We start from the raw sequence: 15,161 nt of genomic DNA, 5'->3' as shown, positions 1-15,161 counted from the left end.
CCTGTAGTACTTGCGGTCTCTTTCTTTATGTATTCTACATAATGTTTATTGTTCTGCACCTCAATACCAAAGAAAATGCCTTGCATGTGTAAACCTACTACAGTCCCTGACAAAAGTCTTGTCGCTTATCTATTTTGTAGAAACACCTGCTATTAACCTGACTTTTAATTAATCAATTGGTGTTAGAAATAGCTCATATGAAAAGCTAAAACCCTCCCAAATGATGTTTAATGCACTGAAATAAATTAGTTTCACTGAAAAAAGATTTATCATTTAAACAAGACAGAAAGGTCAAATTTTGGCAAGACAAAAGTTTTGTCGCCAGAAATTGAACAAATTTACTGCAAATACAAAAATATGTCAGCAAATGAAGTAGTGGTGCTGTGAGATCCAAATTTAATATCTTGTATGACTACCATGAGCTTGAAGGACTGCATCCATGCGGTTTGGCAAGGATGCATACAATTTATTGATGAAGTCATCAGGAATAGTAAAGAAAGCAGTCTTGCATGCCTCCCAGAGTTCATCAATATTCTTTGGTTTCGTCTTCCATGCTTCCTCTTTCATCCTACCCCACATATGCTCAGTGATGCTCATGTCTGGTGACTGGACTGGCCAATCCTGCAGCATCTTGATCTACTTCGCCTTGAGGGACTTTGATGTGGAGATGGAAGTATGCGATGGAGCACCATCCTGCTGCAGAATTTGGCCTCTTTTATGGTTGGGAATATAAGAGGTAGCTAAGATTTCTTGGTATTTTAGACTATTGATGTTGCCTTCCACCCTGCAGATCTCTCGCACACCCCCATACTGGATGTAACCCCAGACCATGATTTTTCCGCCACCAAACTTCACTGTTTTCTGGTTGAATCTCGGATCCATGCAGGCTCCAGTAGGTCTCCTGCAATATTTGAGGCGACTGTGGTGTAATTCAACAGAAGATTCATCTGAAAAATCCACCTTCTTCCACTTTTCCAGCGTCCATCCTTTTAGCTGGCTGTGGGCCATGGCAAATGCCACACGGTTTTTCAATTGTCTTTTGTTTAGTGCTGGCTTCTGGGCACTGATTCGACCATGGAGGCCATTTCGAGACAGAATCCGACAAACTGTTCTGGTCGACACAGGGACTTCAGGTGACCAGGTCTCATGGAGCTCTGCTGCAGTGGAAAATGGGCTGGCCTTTGATTTTCAAGCCAACAAACAGTCCTCTCGAGCAGTTGTCTTGCGGGGTCTGCCTGACCTGGGCTTGTCAAAAATGTCTCCAGTTTCTTCAGATGTTTTTTTTATCCTCTGTACTTGACGCTGAGACACATTGAAGGTGTCTGCCACATCAGCAGTGGATCTGGTCTTCAGCCTCTTGATAATCAAAACTTTAGTCTCAGGGTGAATCTTAGGCATGTTTGCAGAGGTCTAGTTGCTGTTGATGTGAAGGTCTAGTGTACTGGGGTTGTTTTTATACACACCTGAGACCTAAATGATCCATTATTAGTCACAGGTGAAGCTCATATGACAAGGTGACAACACTTATGTCTTTGCAAAAATTGACTCAGTGGGCTTTTTACCAAGCTGTGAATCTTAGAATACTTTTTGACAGTTTCGTTTTGCACTGAAACATTATTACAAAAGCTGTTGGGATTAAAATGAGCCATTTCTTGTAAAAAGAAATCTTGTTTGATTAGAAATATATTTCAGCAGCACTTCAATTTGTCAATTTGTACACAAGCGACAAGACTTTTGTCAGAGACTGTAAGCAATTAAGATGATTTGGATTCTGATAAAGCTGAAGTTTATTACAGCTTACCTGCACAATGGTTCAACTGGATTCACATCCAGAGCAAAGGCAGGTGTTGATTGTATGCAAGAAGTGACACATTTTACTTTTCAAACATATATTTTTTATCATTAAAGCCTTAACAAAGTAATCAATCATATATTGTTGAACAAGAATCACCAACTGGAGAATTACATGGAAATGATATGCTACACATTATAATACTACTCAAGTCATGCTACATATCTGCTTTCAAAAGGTCATACAGCCAAACTTTCTTCACAGAGAAATTATGCTTTTTAAATCACACTTTACTTTTAACAAGAAAAATTAAATACCTTATGCACACAAAGTCTTTTACATTACAGCTGATTGGTAACTTTCCATTTCCTACCGAACATAATCACATACTTATCTGCATTTGTATGCTCTTTCTTACACTTACAACAATATAAATCCAGAATCAATCTTTTTTTTTTTTTTAAATGTGTCAAATATTTTGTGAAAAACATTGGAAATACAATGTAAAAGACACAATGAAGCTGAAATAACACTAACTACATAAAAAAGTTATTAAAAGTTACACAGACTGGGTTAAATATTAATTTAATCACTTTTTATTTACTAAAGTAAAACAGCTTGGCTCGTAGTTGCAGAAATGAGTTACTCTTAACAGCTTTAATTGCAACATCTTTCTTAGCGTGCACCATGATTTTATGCTTCATTCTTGGGAAGTGCTCCTTCCTGCTGATGTAGCTGTTTCTCAAGGACAAAGTGGATCAGCTTTTTCACCCAGGAGGACCGAGGGTTCAGGCAGACCTTCACCCCACTGGCCAGCCCGGCTCTATTCAAAAAGATTAAAGGTGAAGCCAGGATTTTAGAAACATTCATGAGGTTTCACATGCACCAAAGTCTTTGACTAGCAACCAAACCTTCTTTATCATTTGCTTGAGATTATCTCCCACACAATTATCTAAATCCATTTTCAAAGGCAAGACAAGGACAATTTCATTTGCATAGCCCCGTTCAACAACAGGGCAATTCTAATTCTAATATAAAAAGACACATGAATAGAATTTTAAATATGAGTAAAATGCAATAGAAGCCAAACATAAGATAAAATTGATTTAAAATAATAAAAGGAAGTGGCAAGTAGGAATGTTGTACCTGCTCACTTTAAAAGAATTTAGAGTTGGAGCAGAACTTAACTTTTCTGGGAGTTGGGTTCAGATTTATGGTGCACAGAAAAATGGGTCTAATTGACTTTGTAACCTTGGGGAACTCCACGTGTCATTTTTTCTTCACTCAGGTGTGTAAATACCATTTAATATAAAGAAGTCCCCCATTCAACAAACCAATAAAGTTCCAACTGTTCCATTCTGTCTAGTAATTTGTTGAGTTCTACTGTGCCAAATCTAGTAAACTGTTTTAAGAAATCCTTCCACTTTTGGTCTTTAAAATTGATGTCACTGAACAGATGATACAGTTTTACCACTTTTAAGTGTGTGATTTAAACTAATCCTCAGTAAATCCCTCCAGATCTCAGTAAAAATAACAAGACCACATCCTTACGGTCCTCAGACCGACAGACCATGACCATAATAATTAAAACAAGATTATCATCAAAACAGTTTGACAGTTGTTAGTGTTTTAAATCACTTCATGAGGGTTTGTGCTGAACTTGGATATTCCTAAGAACCGATGCTTAATCAAACACATCCTTTCGTAACAAGGGAGAGAATCCAAAAACTGAAATGAAAAATTGGGTCCAAATTGATATCATATGTTTTTTATATGCTCATAGAAACCAGAAAGCTGCCAAGTAGAGGAAAGACTCCAAGCAGTCAGTCTGGACTTGTGCTGTAATGTTTTGGAAACTGACTGGAGCTCAGCTCTGTATTGTCTTCACAATCTTTTATCTAACATAATAAAACAAGTGACCACATCCACCTCCATTTTTATCAGTTCATGTAAATGCGCATTTAAGATCAGATGATAATGGAGTCAACTGCGATATCATTCCTAGTATGTAGAAATATTCCGGTCGCTTCACAGATGTTTTTGCACCATCCAACAAAATTGTGAAAAAAGCACTTTCACAGTCAGGTTTAACTTATGAACATCCTTGATGTGCAATGTGTGCACCTGTGACACAAGAATTTCCAATGCAGTATTTGTAATTCTGATTCTGATTTCTGATTCTCTCTTTGGTTTTCAGAGTGAGGAAAGTTATCTTTACGGGGATTATTTTGGGTTGCATTTTTGCCTTTATTTGATGGTTGACAGTTTAGAGAAAGACAGGAGTTCAAGTTAGTAAAAAAAAGTTACTTTGCAACACTTCTGATAATGAATTCGTCTGTGGTTTCAAGCTTCTCAAGTGTGAGGTTGATGTTTTATACAAGACTTGCAGCCCTGATTGTATAGCATGTTGAATTTCACCAGCAATCATCAATGTGAATTGAGTAATTTTTGGAATGGGACAAAATTGTCTTTGTATGATGACTTTGTTAAACTTACATGACTTCTGTTTCCGGGCAGTGTGGCCCTTCAGGGAAGATTTTGATGCTCCTCAAATTGTCTGGAGGGATGATCCTCGACTCCACCTGCAGGCACCGGCAGTGTGTGTTGTAGTCCCTGCTGATTGGCGGCATACCTGTCATCAACAGACATTCAGTCAGAATATTGATTTTACCGGTTTAAGCGGACAGAAATCCCACTTAGGCTTCTCTTTTTCGGCAGACTTTGGGTGTTTCAAAGTTTGGAATATTTTGTAATGCAAGGAAGAAATTATCTTGTGTTTGTATTACATTATCAGCTTAGCAGTTAGAAATATTATGATTTACATAATATATAAAAAGATATCCGAAGCCTTGCAAATGCCAGTCAGTACTGTTTAATCACTTATTAAGAAGTGGAAAATTCTTGGATCTCTTGATACCAAGCCAACCAAGACCAAGAAAAATTCCAGCCAAAACTGCGAGAAGAATTGTTCTAGATACAAAGAAGAACCCACAGGTAATATCAGGAGAAATACAGGCTGCTCTGGAAAAAGATGGTGTGGTTGTTTCAAAGAGTACACTACGACGGTATTTGAACAAAAATGAGCTGCATGGTCGAGTTGCCAGAAAGAAGCCTTTACTGTGCCAATGCCACAAAAAAGCCCACTCGAGCCCAAAAAAGTTACAAATTGCCTGAAAACACCTTGACATGCCTCACAGCTTCTGGCACAGTGAAATTTGGAGTGACGGGACCAAAATGGAGCTTTATGGTCACAACCATGAGCGCTATGTTTGGAGAGGGGTCAACAAGGCCTATAGTGAACAGAATACCATCCCCACTGTGAAGCATGGCGCTGGCTCACTGATGTTTTGGTGGGTGTGTGAGCTCTAAAGGCACAGGGAATCTTGTGAAAACTGATGGCAAGATGAATGCAGCATGTTATCAGAAAATACAGGCAGACAATTTGTATTCTCCTGCACAGAAGCTGCGTATGGGACGCTCTTGGACTTTCCAGCATGATAATGACCCTAAGCACAAGGCCAAGTTGACCCTCCAGTGGTTACAGCAGAAAAAGGTGAAGGTTCTGAAGTGGCCATCAAAGTCTCCTGACCTTAATGTCATTGAGCCATTCTGGGGAGATCTCAAAAGTGCAGTTAATGCAAGACGACCAAAGACTTTGCATGAACTGGAGGTATTTTGCCAAGATGAGTGGGCAGCTACACCACCTGCAAGAATTCGGGGCCTCATCGACAACTATTACAAAAGACTGCACGCTGTCATTGATGCTAAAGGTGGCAATACACAGTATTAAGAACTAAAGGTATGCAGACCTTTGAACAGGGGTCAGTTCATTTTTTTCTTTGTTGCCATGTTTTGTTTTATGATTATGCCATTCTGTTATGACCTACAGTTCAATGTGAATCCCATAAGAGATAAAAGACATGTGTTTTGCCTGCTCACTCGTGTTTTCTTTACACATGGTATATATATTACCAATTCTTCAAGGGTATGCAAACTTTTGAGCACAACTGTATCACAGTGAGAGAAGAAACTTGGATTGCTGAGGATCTATTTTACTTTGACCTGCAAAGGTTTGGCAATATCCATGTGAAATCACAAGGTCAGCGTAAACCATGCACTAATTACAGTGATTTTGCAACTTTCCCTTCCTTATTTTATTTTACTGAGAAGTTGGTATTGCCTTATCATGATGTTGTAAGACCATGGTCATTGATCCATGAATAAAATGCAAACAAGAACACTTTGTAAAGCCATGCTTTCATCATTCTTACAATTTGCACTTTTTTCTTTGCCCCTTTTCTCTTCTAGTGATCTTCCTGCTAAAATATTATACAAATGCACCATTTAAATACATACTTTGTAGATGAGACATTTAGTATTATTGAGATGTTATCAGAGAAGACATTCCATAGACATTGCGCAATTGACAATTTGTTTTGTTTTCCTTCAGGGGCGGAATGTAAACAAAGTAGCTACATTCACTACCGTACAATTTTGATGAACTTTTACTTTACTTGGAGTAGAGTTGACCCCAGAACGATTTGATAGGAGCCACCTTATTCAACTCCCAATCTCACAGTTGAATCTTCGTGGAGCCATCATGAAACAAGGATCAAACCATTTTGCTGATAATAGAATAGAATAGAATACCACTTTATTGTCCAGCCTGGAAAGGCTGGACAATTGTCTTTGGTCTCACCAGACCTATAAAAACATCACTAATACTTGCACACTTCATTCAAGTAAAATTTTGAATGCAGGACTTCTACTTGTAGTGGAGAAGTTTTACACTGTGATATTGCTAATTTCCCTTAACTAATTGATCTGAATACTTCCTCCACCTCTGGTTACTGGTGTGGTGACACAACACAGACTTTTCAGATCAACGCGGACAATACAATGTAACAATAACAGAAGTTTGATATGTCTCTACAAGGTGATTTTCATGTACAGGGGGAAAAAACTGCTGCCTTAACTGTGGGAAAACACTTTCTGCTGCAGGCTTAGGAAAGTGATCAGCGAGTACATGTTGCATTAAATGGACTACAACCTGAAAAAACAGAGTTATTATTTTGTTTGGATTAAATATTAAAAAAATATAATGTTTTTAATGCATCTCAGTGGGATATTTTTAATGCTCAAAAGTTCAAGGGATTAATCCTTGCTTTAAAATGTCCACATATAGCAGAATTTCCCTTACAGTTGCAAACGTGGTTCACCGACAACAACGTTCTTGCTCTTGCTTTTGGCAGCATGTTTAATGTCCTATTAAAGTACAAATGCTGTTCCCAGATTGTTGGTTTTATATTCTAGCAAAGAACAACTGCGCAGGAATCCCAGTGCCTAATGTTGCAGAGACTTGAGTTTATCAGTAGCAGCCTAAAACACCCACTTTTACCCCACAGTTACAGACCTCAGGAATGTTTAGTTACACAGGAAATTCACCACTGTGTAGTTGTGCTCTTACCGTTAATGACGACAAACAGGGTCCCAAACACAAGAAGAATGCAGAGCTTCATCTTGTTTATGCAGATGCTTGTTAGGTTCTGTATGCTACCAGATTGATACCATTTAGCTGTTGAGACTGTTTAAATACATTCTGTCTTTCAATATTTGCACATACGGTGATCATGTGCTCCTCATGAATCTAGCTGTGGGAAATTTTAATTTGTATGTGTGTGTGTTGGTTACACTTTGGTGCATTCACATGTGCAGCAGAAGATAGTCATGTGGAAGGTTCATGGTTAGGAGACGGCACGCTCACGGTCAGCGGCCAGAGAAATGAGTCGCACAGATGGAGCATGTCTGCCTGGATGGTCAGCCAACAGCTTCATGGCTCTTCTGCTTTTCATAGCTCTGCAGCTGTATTCAACTCTGTTTTCCCCCTCTGACTCTGAAAGAGGAAAATGATAAAATGATCATCAGATACACTTCTGTAAACACCGTGTTACCTGTGGCTGCTGGGCACATGATACTGTGAGATAGTAGTGTTGTTGTTTTTTTCCCTGGGGCTTGATGTGACCCTGTATATACAGCACAATACAGTGACTATGTGAAATAGTTCACTATTTCTTCTCACATAATGTTTTTCCCATTTGGTGTTAGCTTGTGGTGTGGATGTATTTTTGTTTGACTTACTCTCAGCAACTATTTATTGATTTCGGGAAGAAGGGCCATTGGCAAAGTAGCATTAATACATATTTTGATGTAAACAATGGCTCAAATGACTATGTGTAATGTGAAAGTGGTCACGCCTAGTGGCAAACTCACAACAGAATCTCACCCAACTAAGCAGTCCCCCTCAGCTCTATGGAGCGTTTTGGCTTATTTCGGCACATTGTTTTGTTTTTTAACTTTTGGGTGTAAGTTCACTCTCTCTGCTCTCATCAACAATATGTTTGGCTGTTTTTGGCTGATAGACCTGCCCAAAACCAAATAGCTGACACAGTTGGCAACTAACGAGTGAACAGATTGGAGCATTTGGCTGTTACTGAACCCATTTTACTCAGGAGTTGGTGAAGACCAAAAAAACAGAGCTATCATGCGAGTGAATTCTTGATTCATCTTGTTGCCAGAAACATGACTCTGAATCAAAAATAATGCTGCACAGTGATTGCTGGACCTGTAAATAGGCAGCTGTTTCACGTATTACCCATAGCAACTTTATAAGGCCAATAATTTGCCAAATGTGTGTGATGTTTAGCTTATAAATAAAAAATTATCCAGCTTTAAGTTTTTGGTATTTTGGCAGTTGATTCATTATTTATTTATTTTCAATGATGAATGAGTGGAACTACCCAAATCTTTGTCCTGTGCATAAGATTGAAAGTGAAACACATTTTAGTTTTAGTGTCATTTCTATTTTATTTATGTTTATATCATCAGTAGAATTTGTTTTCGTGTTTACACTGTATATATATATATCCATCTGATGATATAAACTAGTTTTGTTTTTATTCTTAAAACATCTTATGTTGAAATATGGAATTTTAAGAGGAAACAGAAAAGTAATGTCATCTACATTGTTTCAATCAATTTGTTTTCAAGTTTTGAAGCTAAACTAATTCATTGATGCTGAAAAGATTTGTATACAAGTTTCTGTCTGTTTTTTCTTAATATGTCAGGTTGAATCAACACCAAGTATCCTCACAATGAATGGCTTTTTGACCCCAGATACAAGTATCTGTTCACCAAGGATCATTTGTTAATGTATTTTCCTACGATAAGATGACAACTAAACTCATCTTTTTGATAACAAAGCACTTTCAGATTTGACTTGAGAAATATTACTCCCTTATGATTGAAGGCATGTGTTTTGATCAGATGTTCGTGTCATAAATGTGGGGTAAAGACATGTCATCATGCAAAGCCTCAAGGCCACATGACTGCAAGATATGAAATGATGTATTACAGTATGACTCAGCAAAATTCTTTGGAAAACTTCTTTGGACTTTTAACAACCCATAACACAGAATGGCCATACTATTGTACATAGTGTATACACTGCATTGGTTTAATAAGGTTAATAATTACAAATGTAGATACCGTAATACTTATGACGATATGATTTCTCATTTCAAAGTCCTTTTCCGGTTAGTTCTGCCCTTAAACTGTTCAGAGATGGAGGACAGTGCTAAAAAAGAATAGAAAACACGAAATCAGCAGAAACGTTAATGGCTCATGAAGAAATGTATTGTTTATTATAAAAGCGTCATGATTAGTGACCTTATCACCCTTACTGACACATGATGAATACATGCTGAGGGCTTGGGGATGTTCCAGCTTCTTATGATAAGTACTGATCTTGGCTTAGAGTCACATTGTCTACCCCTCCCACAGAGATGTTATACAAGAACTTAGGCACCATATAAAACCGAGATAATGCATTAACACTTTAAGGTTTTGGTGGAGAATGAACTTGTAAGTGCTCTCTGTACTGAAGGTTTCTCTGACGTCAGATTTGCGTTGTTGAAATAAATATATATCTCAGTAAGGACAACCAAGCTTGATCGATGTTCATTCTTCACCAAATGGGAAGATTGGCCAGAAGTAAAAGTTTTATCAGTGTTGCTGCAATAGCTATTGCAACAGGGAGCGTAAGTGATGACATATTTGTCACTTTCCTCCTTCCAAGTAAAAGAAAAAAACTGTTGTGATGACTAATGGGTTGATTGAGTGTAGGTGGAATGTAACTAAGTATTAACTCTTATGAAATTAACTAAGAATTTGTGCAAATCGTCTTTATTTAAAAATTTCCTATGTAGTTACAGATCTTCTTACAGACTGAAAAACTAAATCTATATGTACAGATTTTAGTAATTCAAACTTTTGAAAGTACAAAATGTTTTCACACAGCTACAATACATTTGTGACTATACTGATTCCATTGCTGTACAAGTACAAATGAGAGGTATTTGTACTTTACTTGAGTATTTTCTTTTCATGCCACTTTCTACTTTTTACTTCACTACATTTATCTGACAGATTTACTAGTTAGTTACCTTTCAAAGTGAGTTTTTTGCATGCAAACATTAGACTGGTTTTAGAATATTTGTAAGTAAAGCATCTGAAAACCTCATCACGACATGTGTACTATTTACTTGAAAAGTAGCTCAGTAATCAAAGTATCTGCAGCTACTTGTTTCAGATTAACCTGGATATTTTCACTTGAAAAGTTTTTCTCAGACAATCGCATGTTTTAAATACTTTATCAAACTGTTCATGAAATGAGAAAGATGTCTGGCTTACTGAGTCACTACATTTTCCTGGTAAAGATGTGAGATGGACGAGGTTTTCCAAGCCTTCTATATGCATGAATTTAAATACGTTTTTCAGAAAACCTTTGTGATGAATTATATTTCGCTAAAACCCAAGGTCCCTTAACACTAAATTTAAAAAGACCAAAACCCTCTTAAAAATATATCACTTTATTCATAGCCAATGAAATGGAAACACAAATCGAGGGTTTCTTGTATATTGGAGATGTGCCGGCTGGTAACGGAGCTCAGATCACAGTGGTCATCCTGAGACGTCTTCCTGTGGGTACAAAGACTTTCTGCTGCTGCTGGCCACTGTGTTGTCTTCACTTCAGGTGCTAGACTGAAGCATGACGTCTGCCCAGTAATATCGTCCTCCTGAGTTTTCAGACTGAGTAGAATGTGGTGGGTCGAGGAATATCTCATCAAACGTGAACATCACCATGTCACTCAGATGATCTGTAAAACATGGCAGTCACTGTTATTTGAAGGTCAGCCATGTAAAACTGCAAATACATTTAGTCTTGAATCAGGAGAAGCTTGTATTTAGCAGTGTGTGTGGTGATCGCTGTGAGAAATACATTATAAGTTGCTGATTTTTAGGATTTCACTGTAATTAACTTGTGAGAAATTAGCATTGGTCACAGGGTTTTTATTCCTAAGCAAAAGGTTGTCTGATTTACAATAAACATCTGCTGGCATGTAGGTGAGAGTTTTAACATAGACCAATCAAGAGACAACATCTGATGCCACATACATTTGCATTTCCTTTCTTAGCTCAGGAAGAGGTTTGAGTGTATGCTAATACTCTGCCATTTGTTTTCCTTCATCTACCATTTGTTGGCTGTTGTTTGCTTTGTACTTGTTCTGTACTTAAGTTCAATACAGAATACAGATTGTTTAGGGAGATGTAGAATTACGTTTACAGAGAAAGCAAAGAAAATAGGAAAGAAAAAGATTGATTGGCAAGCTTTTGAGAAATGGGAAAAAGAAGCACATTTGAGAGAAGCAAAATCAGTGGCAGGGTTAATGGTAAAATAACAGATAAGGAATGCAGTTTTAAATGATGAGAAGAAAGAGACACACAAAAGGCGAGATCAGGTGTTGCCACCTCCATACGTTGTCTCCAAGCCACTAATCCTTTTGTCATTAGAGAAACATATGGCAAGTACTGCCCTTTTGACTGAGAAACCCCAGGAAAGAACTGACAGACGGGGGAGAGAACATGCATTGTGCCATGACCGGAGGACTGTTTCCCCACTTCACATACCAGTTGCTGGGAAAGGACAAAATGGGAAAAAGACTCAAATTAACTGTCCCAAGAAGTTTTTATTTCCATCAGCAGCCTCTTCCTGGCTCAGGAGAAACGGTGAAGGAAGAGACGCACACCTACTGCTGACAGTGACACCTCCAAATCCCCAGCCCAGACCGACAGGAGGGCAGGAACACGCCCACTGGGACTCAGAACTGTTTGCAGAAGAGTGTATGCTAATACTCTGCCTTTTGTTTTCCTTCATCTACCATTTGTTGGCTGTTGTTTGCTTTCTACTTGTTCTGTACTTAAGGAGAGGAAATGCTAAAGAAATGATTCAACACATCTATTTAACTCCGTATTCTTTGATACTGATACTAGAATAGCAGCAAGTTAACGTTAAGTAAATCTGAATTATAATGTTTTGGTCTCTGCCTGACTTTAAACACACTGCCCAACGGTTCTCTAATGTTAAATCTTTTGGGTATGAGCAAGTTTGCAGCTTGATGTCAAAGTTATACCCAAGAAAGTGACGTTACATATGCATATCACAACAACAACAGGCTCAAGAGCAGAAGACATCTTAATAAGCAGAGCTAACGTCAGCGTTACAGTAGCTCCACTAAAAGTAACCCACCACGTCCCACCGACTACTGAGGCGTTTTGATTGGCTTCAGGCTTAATGCTAATGGGGCTAACGTTAGCCGCATTAGCCACGCAGCATGCTAGCGGCAAGTTCACTTGGCTAACATACAGTAAAACTGCATATAAAGTCCACAACTTACATGTTCCAAGTTTGAAGTCGGCTTCACCCCATCACTGTCTTTCAGTCCTGAAGTGAATCCTGGTTTGTTATGTCACTGGTCCTCTTTGTGAAATGGTTAGTAACTTCAGTAATTTACAGAGGAGGTGATGAGCAGCCTGTTCGAGCAGCTGTGAGTTCAAACTTAGCCTAGTGTAAATTATTACTAATGTGTTTTATGCATTACCGAAATAAAAACAGTTGCACCACGGAGATAATTTACAACTCTAACTTACATAAAAACTAATAGTTAACGTTACCAGAGCTCTCAAGTTTTATCAAAAGTTTGGAGTGTGATAACACGTGTTAAAGGAGGAGCCACTCGGCCCCAGCCAATTCTCTCAAGTTTCAACGGTTAAATTTGACCTATAGTTTATAATTGACCTAAACAAATAGAAATGATAAAAATAGGTAAATCTGATAAAAGACTATTGATACTTATATTTCAAAAATAAAAAGAGTTTTGAACAGCAGTGCTCATTGTATATCGTACACATAGGCCTACTGTAGTATTACAGAACTTGTCCTTCAATTATTAGTTACTTAAAAAATAGGCTTTTAGAGAGTTTAAATATGATGTTTTTATATAATTTTAATTACTTAACAGCTTATACAAGTTCAGCTAGTAGAACTACATCATATCTGAGAGAAAATGAATTGGCATCTGAAAAAAAACATTTCATGGTTCTAGCTTTACAAACCTGAAGATTTGCTGCTTTAACTTTTTATTATTTTAATGTATTTTTATTGATTTTGAGGTTTGGACAGACAAAACAAGCATGCAAAGTGCCATGCAGGGCTCTCTCACTATTTTCAGAATTTATTACAATCGATTAATGGAGAAAATAATCAGCTGATTAATACTAAAAATAATCATTAGTAGCAGTCTGATAAACAATAGTTCAACCACAACCAACTACACTAAAGCATGAGGAATAATAATCTAATGATATGATATATAGGCTAATAGTAATATGTCTAACAGACATTTTTCTTCCTGCTTTGAGTAGGCCACTTTTATTTTTAATAGGCTACTTCTACATTTTCCTGCTTATAGCCTAATAACATACTTTTACTTAACTTTTTCAATGCGGTACTTGAGTATTTTTACAGCGAGGTAGGCCTATTAGTACTTTTATTAAAAGAAAAAAAAGAAAAAAGGATCTGAATATGCCTCAGTAACTTTGTTCACCACTAGGTGAAAAAGCCAAAGCTTGTAAGAGGTTGGAGAGTTTTTGTCTGCATCAGTAATCATTTAGCATGAATTTGACTGCAGGATACTCCACAACATCAGCTGCTCTCACTATCTTTCATCACAGGCAAGTGATTTCGTCCAAGGAAAAAAAAGATTCGGCACCTACACAGTTACCGCATCCATCGGTTCTTGCGCTTCCAACTTCCACTCACTCCGTGTGTGCACGCGCATCCATGTTACCTAGTAACGAACGTGCCTGCAGCGGGATCAAGGAATTTCCCCCGTAAACAACACATTTTAATTTCTGATCGGTGTAACGGCTCTGGCGTTTAGTACAGAGAAAGCTATGAACTCGGCAGAAAAATTATTCCATTCCGTCCATTGAGTGTATATAGCGGGACAACTTCGTGAGCGTTATCTCTTAACTTACTTCTCAGCGTGAGAAATAAAAGGTGTGGCGTGTGAACTGGCTGAAATGCGTTTGTCTGAGTTACACAGGCCACACAGGCTTGGTGTAGAGCTGTCACAGCATTATACTCACTAATGGCAAAACTGCTGTTTTTCTGCCTCTCAGCACAACATTTCATTAACTGCATGTCATTTAGCTACACGGTAATCCAGTAGAGACCGAATTTATTGATATGATATTTCAATATCGATGTAGCTTACTACTATGTGCTAAGATGCCAAGTGGCAACCTAGCCGGGGCAACAGGCTGCCGGTGTGGAATACAGGAAATGCTCAAAAACAAACGTGCTGATTGGCTGAAAAAGCGCTCTGTGCATCTGCACTCGATTGGTCTTCCTCAAGGACCTTGATTTGCCTGTGACCTTAAAAACTGAATCTTGTGGATTGAAATTTAATTTAGAGAACTGAATTTGAATTGAGAGAACTGAAAGTGAAAGTACATAAAGACTTGAATTTTTAGTGAAATACAGTTTCAGTTTAGATTTTTAATATCACATTCAATTTCAAGTTTATTGGAATTCAATAAATAAATAAATAAATTCAAATTCAAGTTGAGCAATTCGAATTCATTTTTTAATGCATTTATTCAATTTGAGATATTCAAATTCATTTTTTTTATGCAAGTATTCAAGTTGAGAAATTCAAATTCAGTTCTAAATGATTCAAATTCACTCTGTACTGATACAAAAATCAGCCCATAGCTTGCAACCTTCAACTAAACCTCTCTAAGACTGAACACTTGGTCATTCCAGCCAAGCAATCTATACACTATAACATCAAACTACAAATTGACTCCTTAACCCTCACTCCAACTAGGGTGGTGAGAAACTTGGGTGCCGTGACTGATGACCATGTTTCCACTGTCTCTCGGTCGTGACGCTTTGCTCTATACAACA

The 15,161-nt window shown here is 37.7% G+C and overlaps 1 protein-coding gene and 1 long non-coding RNA gene across 3 annotated transcripts; both read right to left on the bottom strand.

Moving 5' to 3' along the window:
• Window positions 1-1,872: 1,872 nt before the first annotated feature.
• Window positions 1,873-9,447, bottom strand: cxcl19 (chemokine (C-X-C motif) ligand 19). Of its 2 annotated transcripts, XM_046063935.1 has the most exons (4): window positions 9,338-9,447; window positions 7,557-7,685; window positions 4,289-4,424; window positions 1,873-2,615 (listed from the first exon to the last, which is right to left on the bottom strand). In XM_046063935.1, the coding sequence occupies exons 2-4, from the start codon at window positions 7,642-7,644 to the stop codon at window positions 2,486-2,488; spliced, it is 354 nt and encodes a 117-aa protein (XP_045919891.1). In that variant the 5' UTR covers window positions 7,645-7,685; window positions 9,338-9,447; the 3' UTR covers window positions 1,873-2,485. The 2 variants fall into 2 exon arrangements, with proteins under 2 accessions (XP_045919891.1, XP_045919892.1); XM_046063936.1 differs by lacking the exons at window positions 7,557-7,685; window positions 9,338-9,447 and adding an exon at window positions 7,260-7,361.
• A 1,256-nt stretch (window positions 9,448-10,703) lies between these two features.
• On the bottom strand, window positions 10,704-12,913 carry LOC123979828. The gene is made up of 2 exons (XR_006827335.1): window positions 12,586-12,913; window positions 10,704-11,007 (listed from the first exon to the last, which is right to left on the bottom strand). It is a non-coding gene; the product is annotated as an uncharacterized LOC123979828 (long non-coding RNA).
• Window positions 12,914-15,161: the final 2,248 nt, after the last annotated feature.

Source organism: Micropterus dolomieu, linkage group LG12 (assembly GCF_021292245.1).
Source record: "Micropterus dolomieu isolate WLL.071019.BEF.003 ecotype Adirondacks linkage group LG12, ASM2129224v1, whole genome shotgun sequence".
Taxonomy (NCBI): Eukaryota; Metazoa; Chordata; class Actinopteri; order Centrarchiformes; family Centrarchidae; genus Micropterus; species Micropterus dolomieu.
Note: the sequence above shows the minus strand (reverse complement) of the source record. Positions and strands in the feature narration are given on the sequence as shown.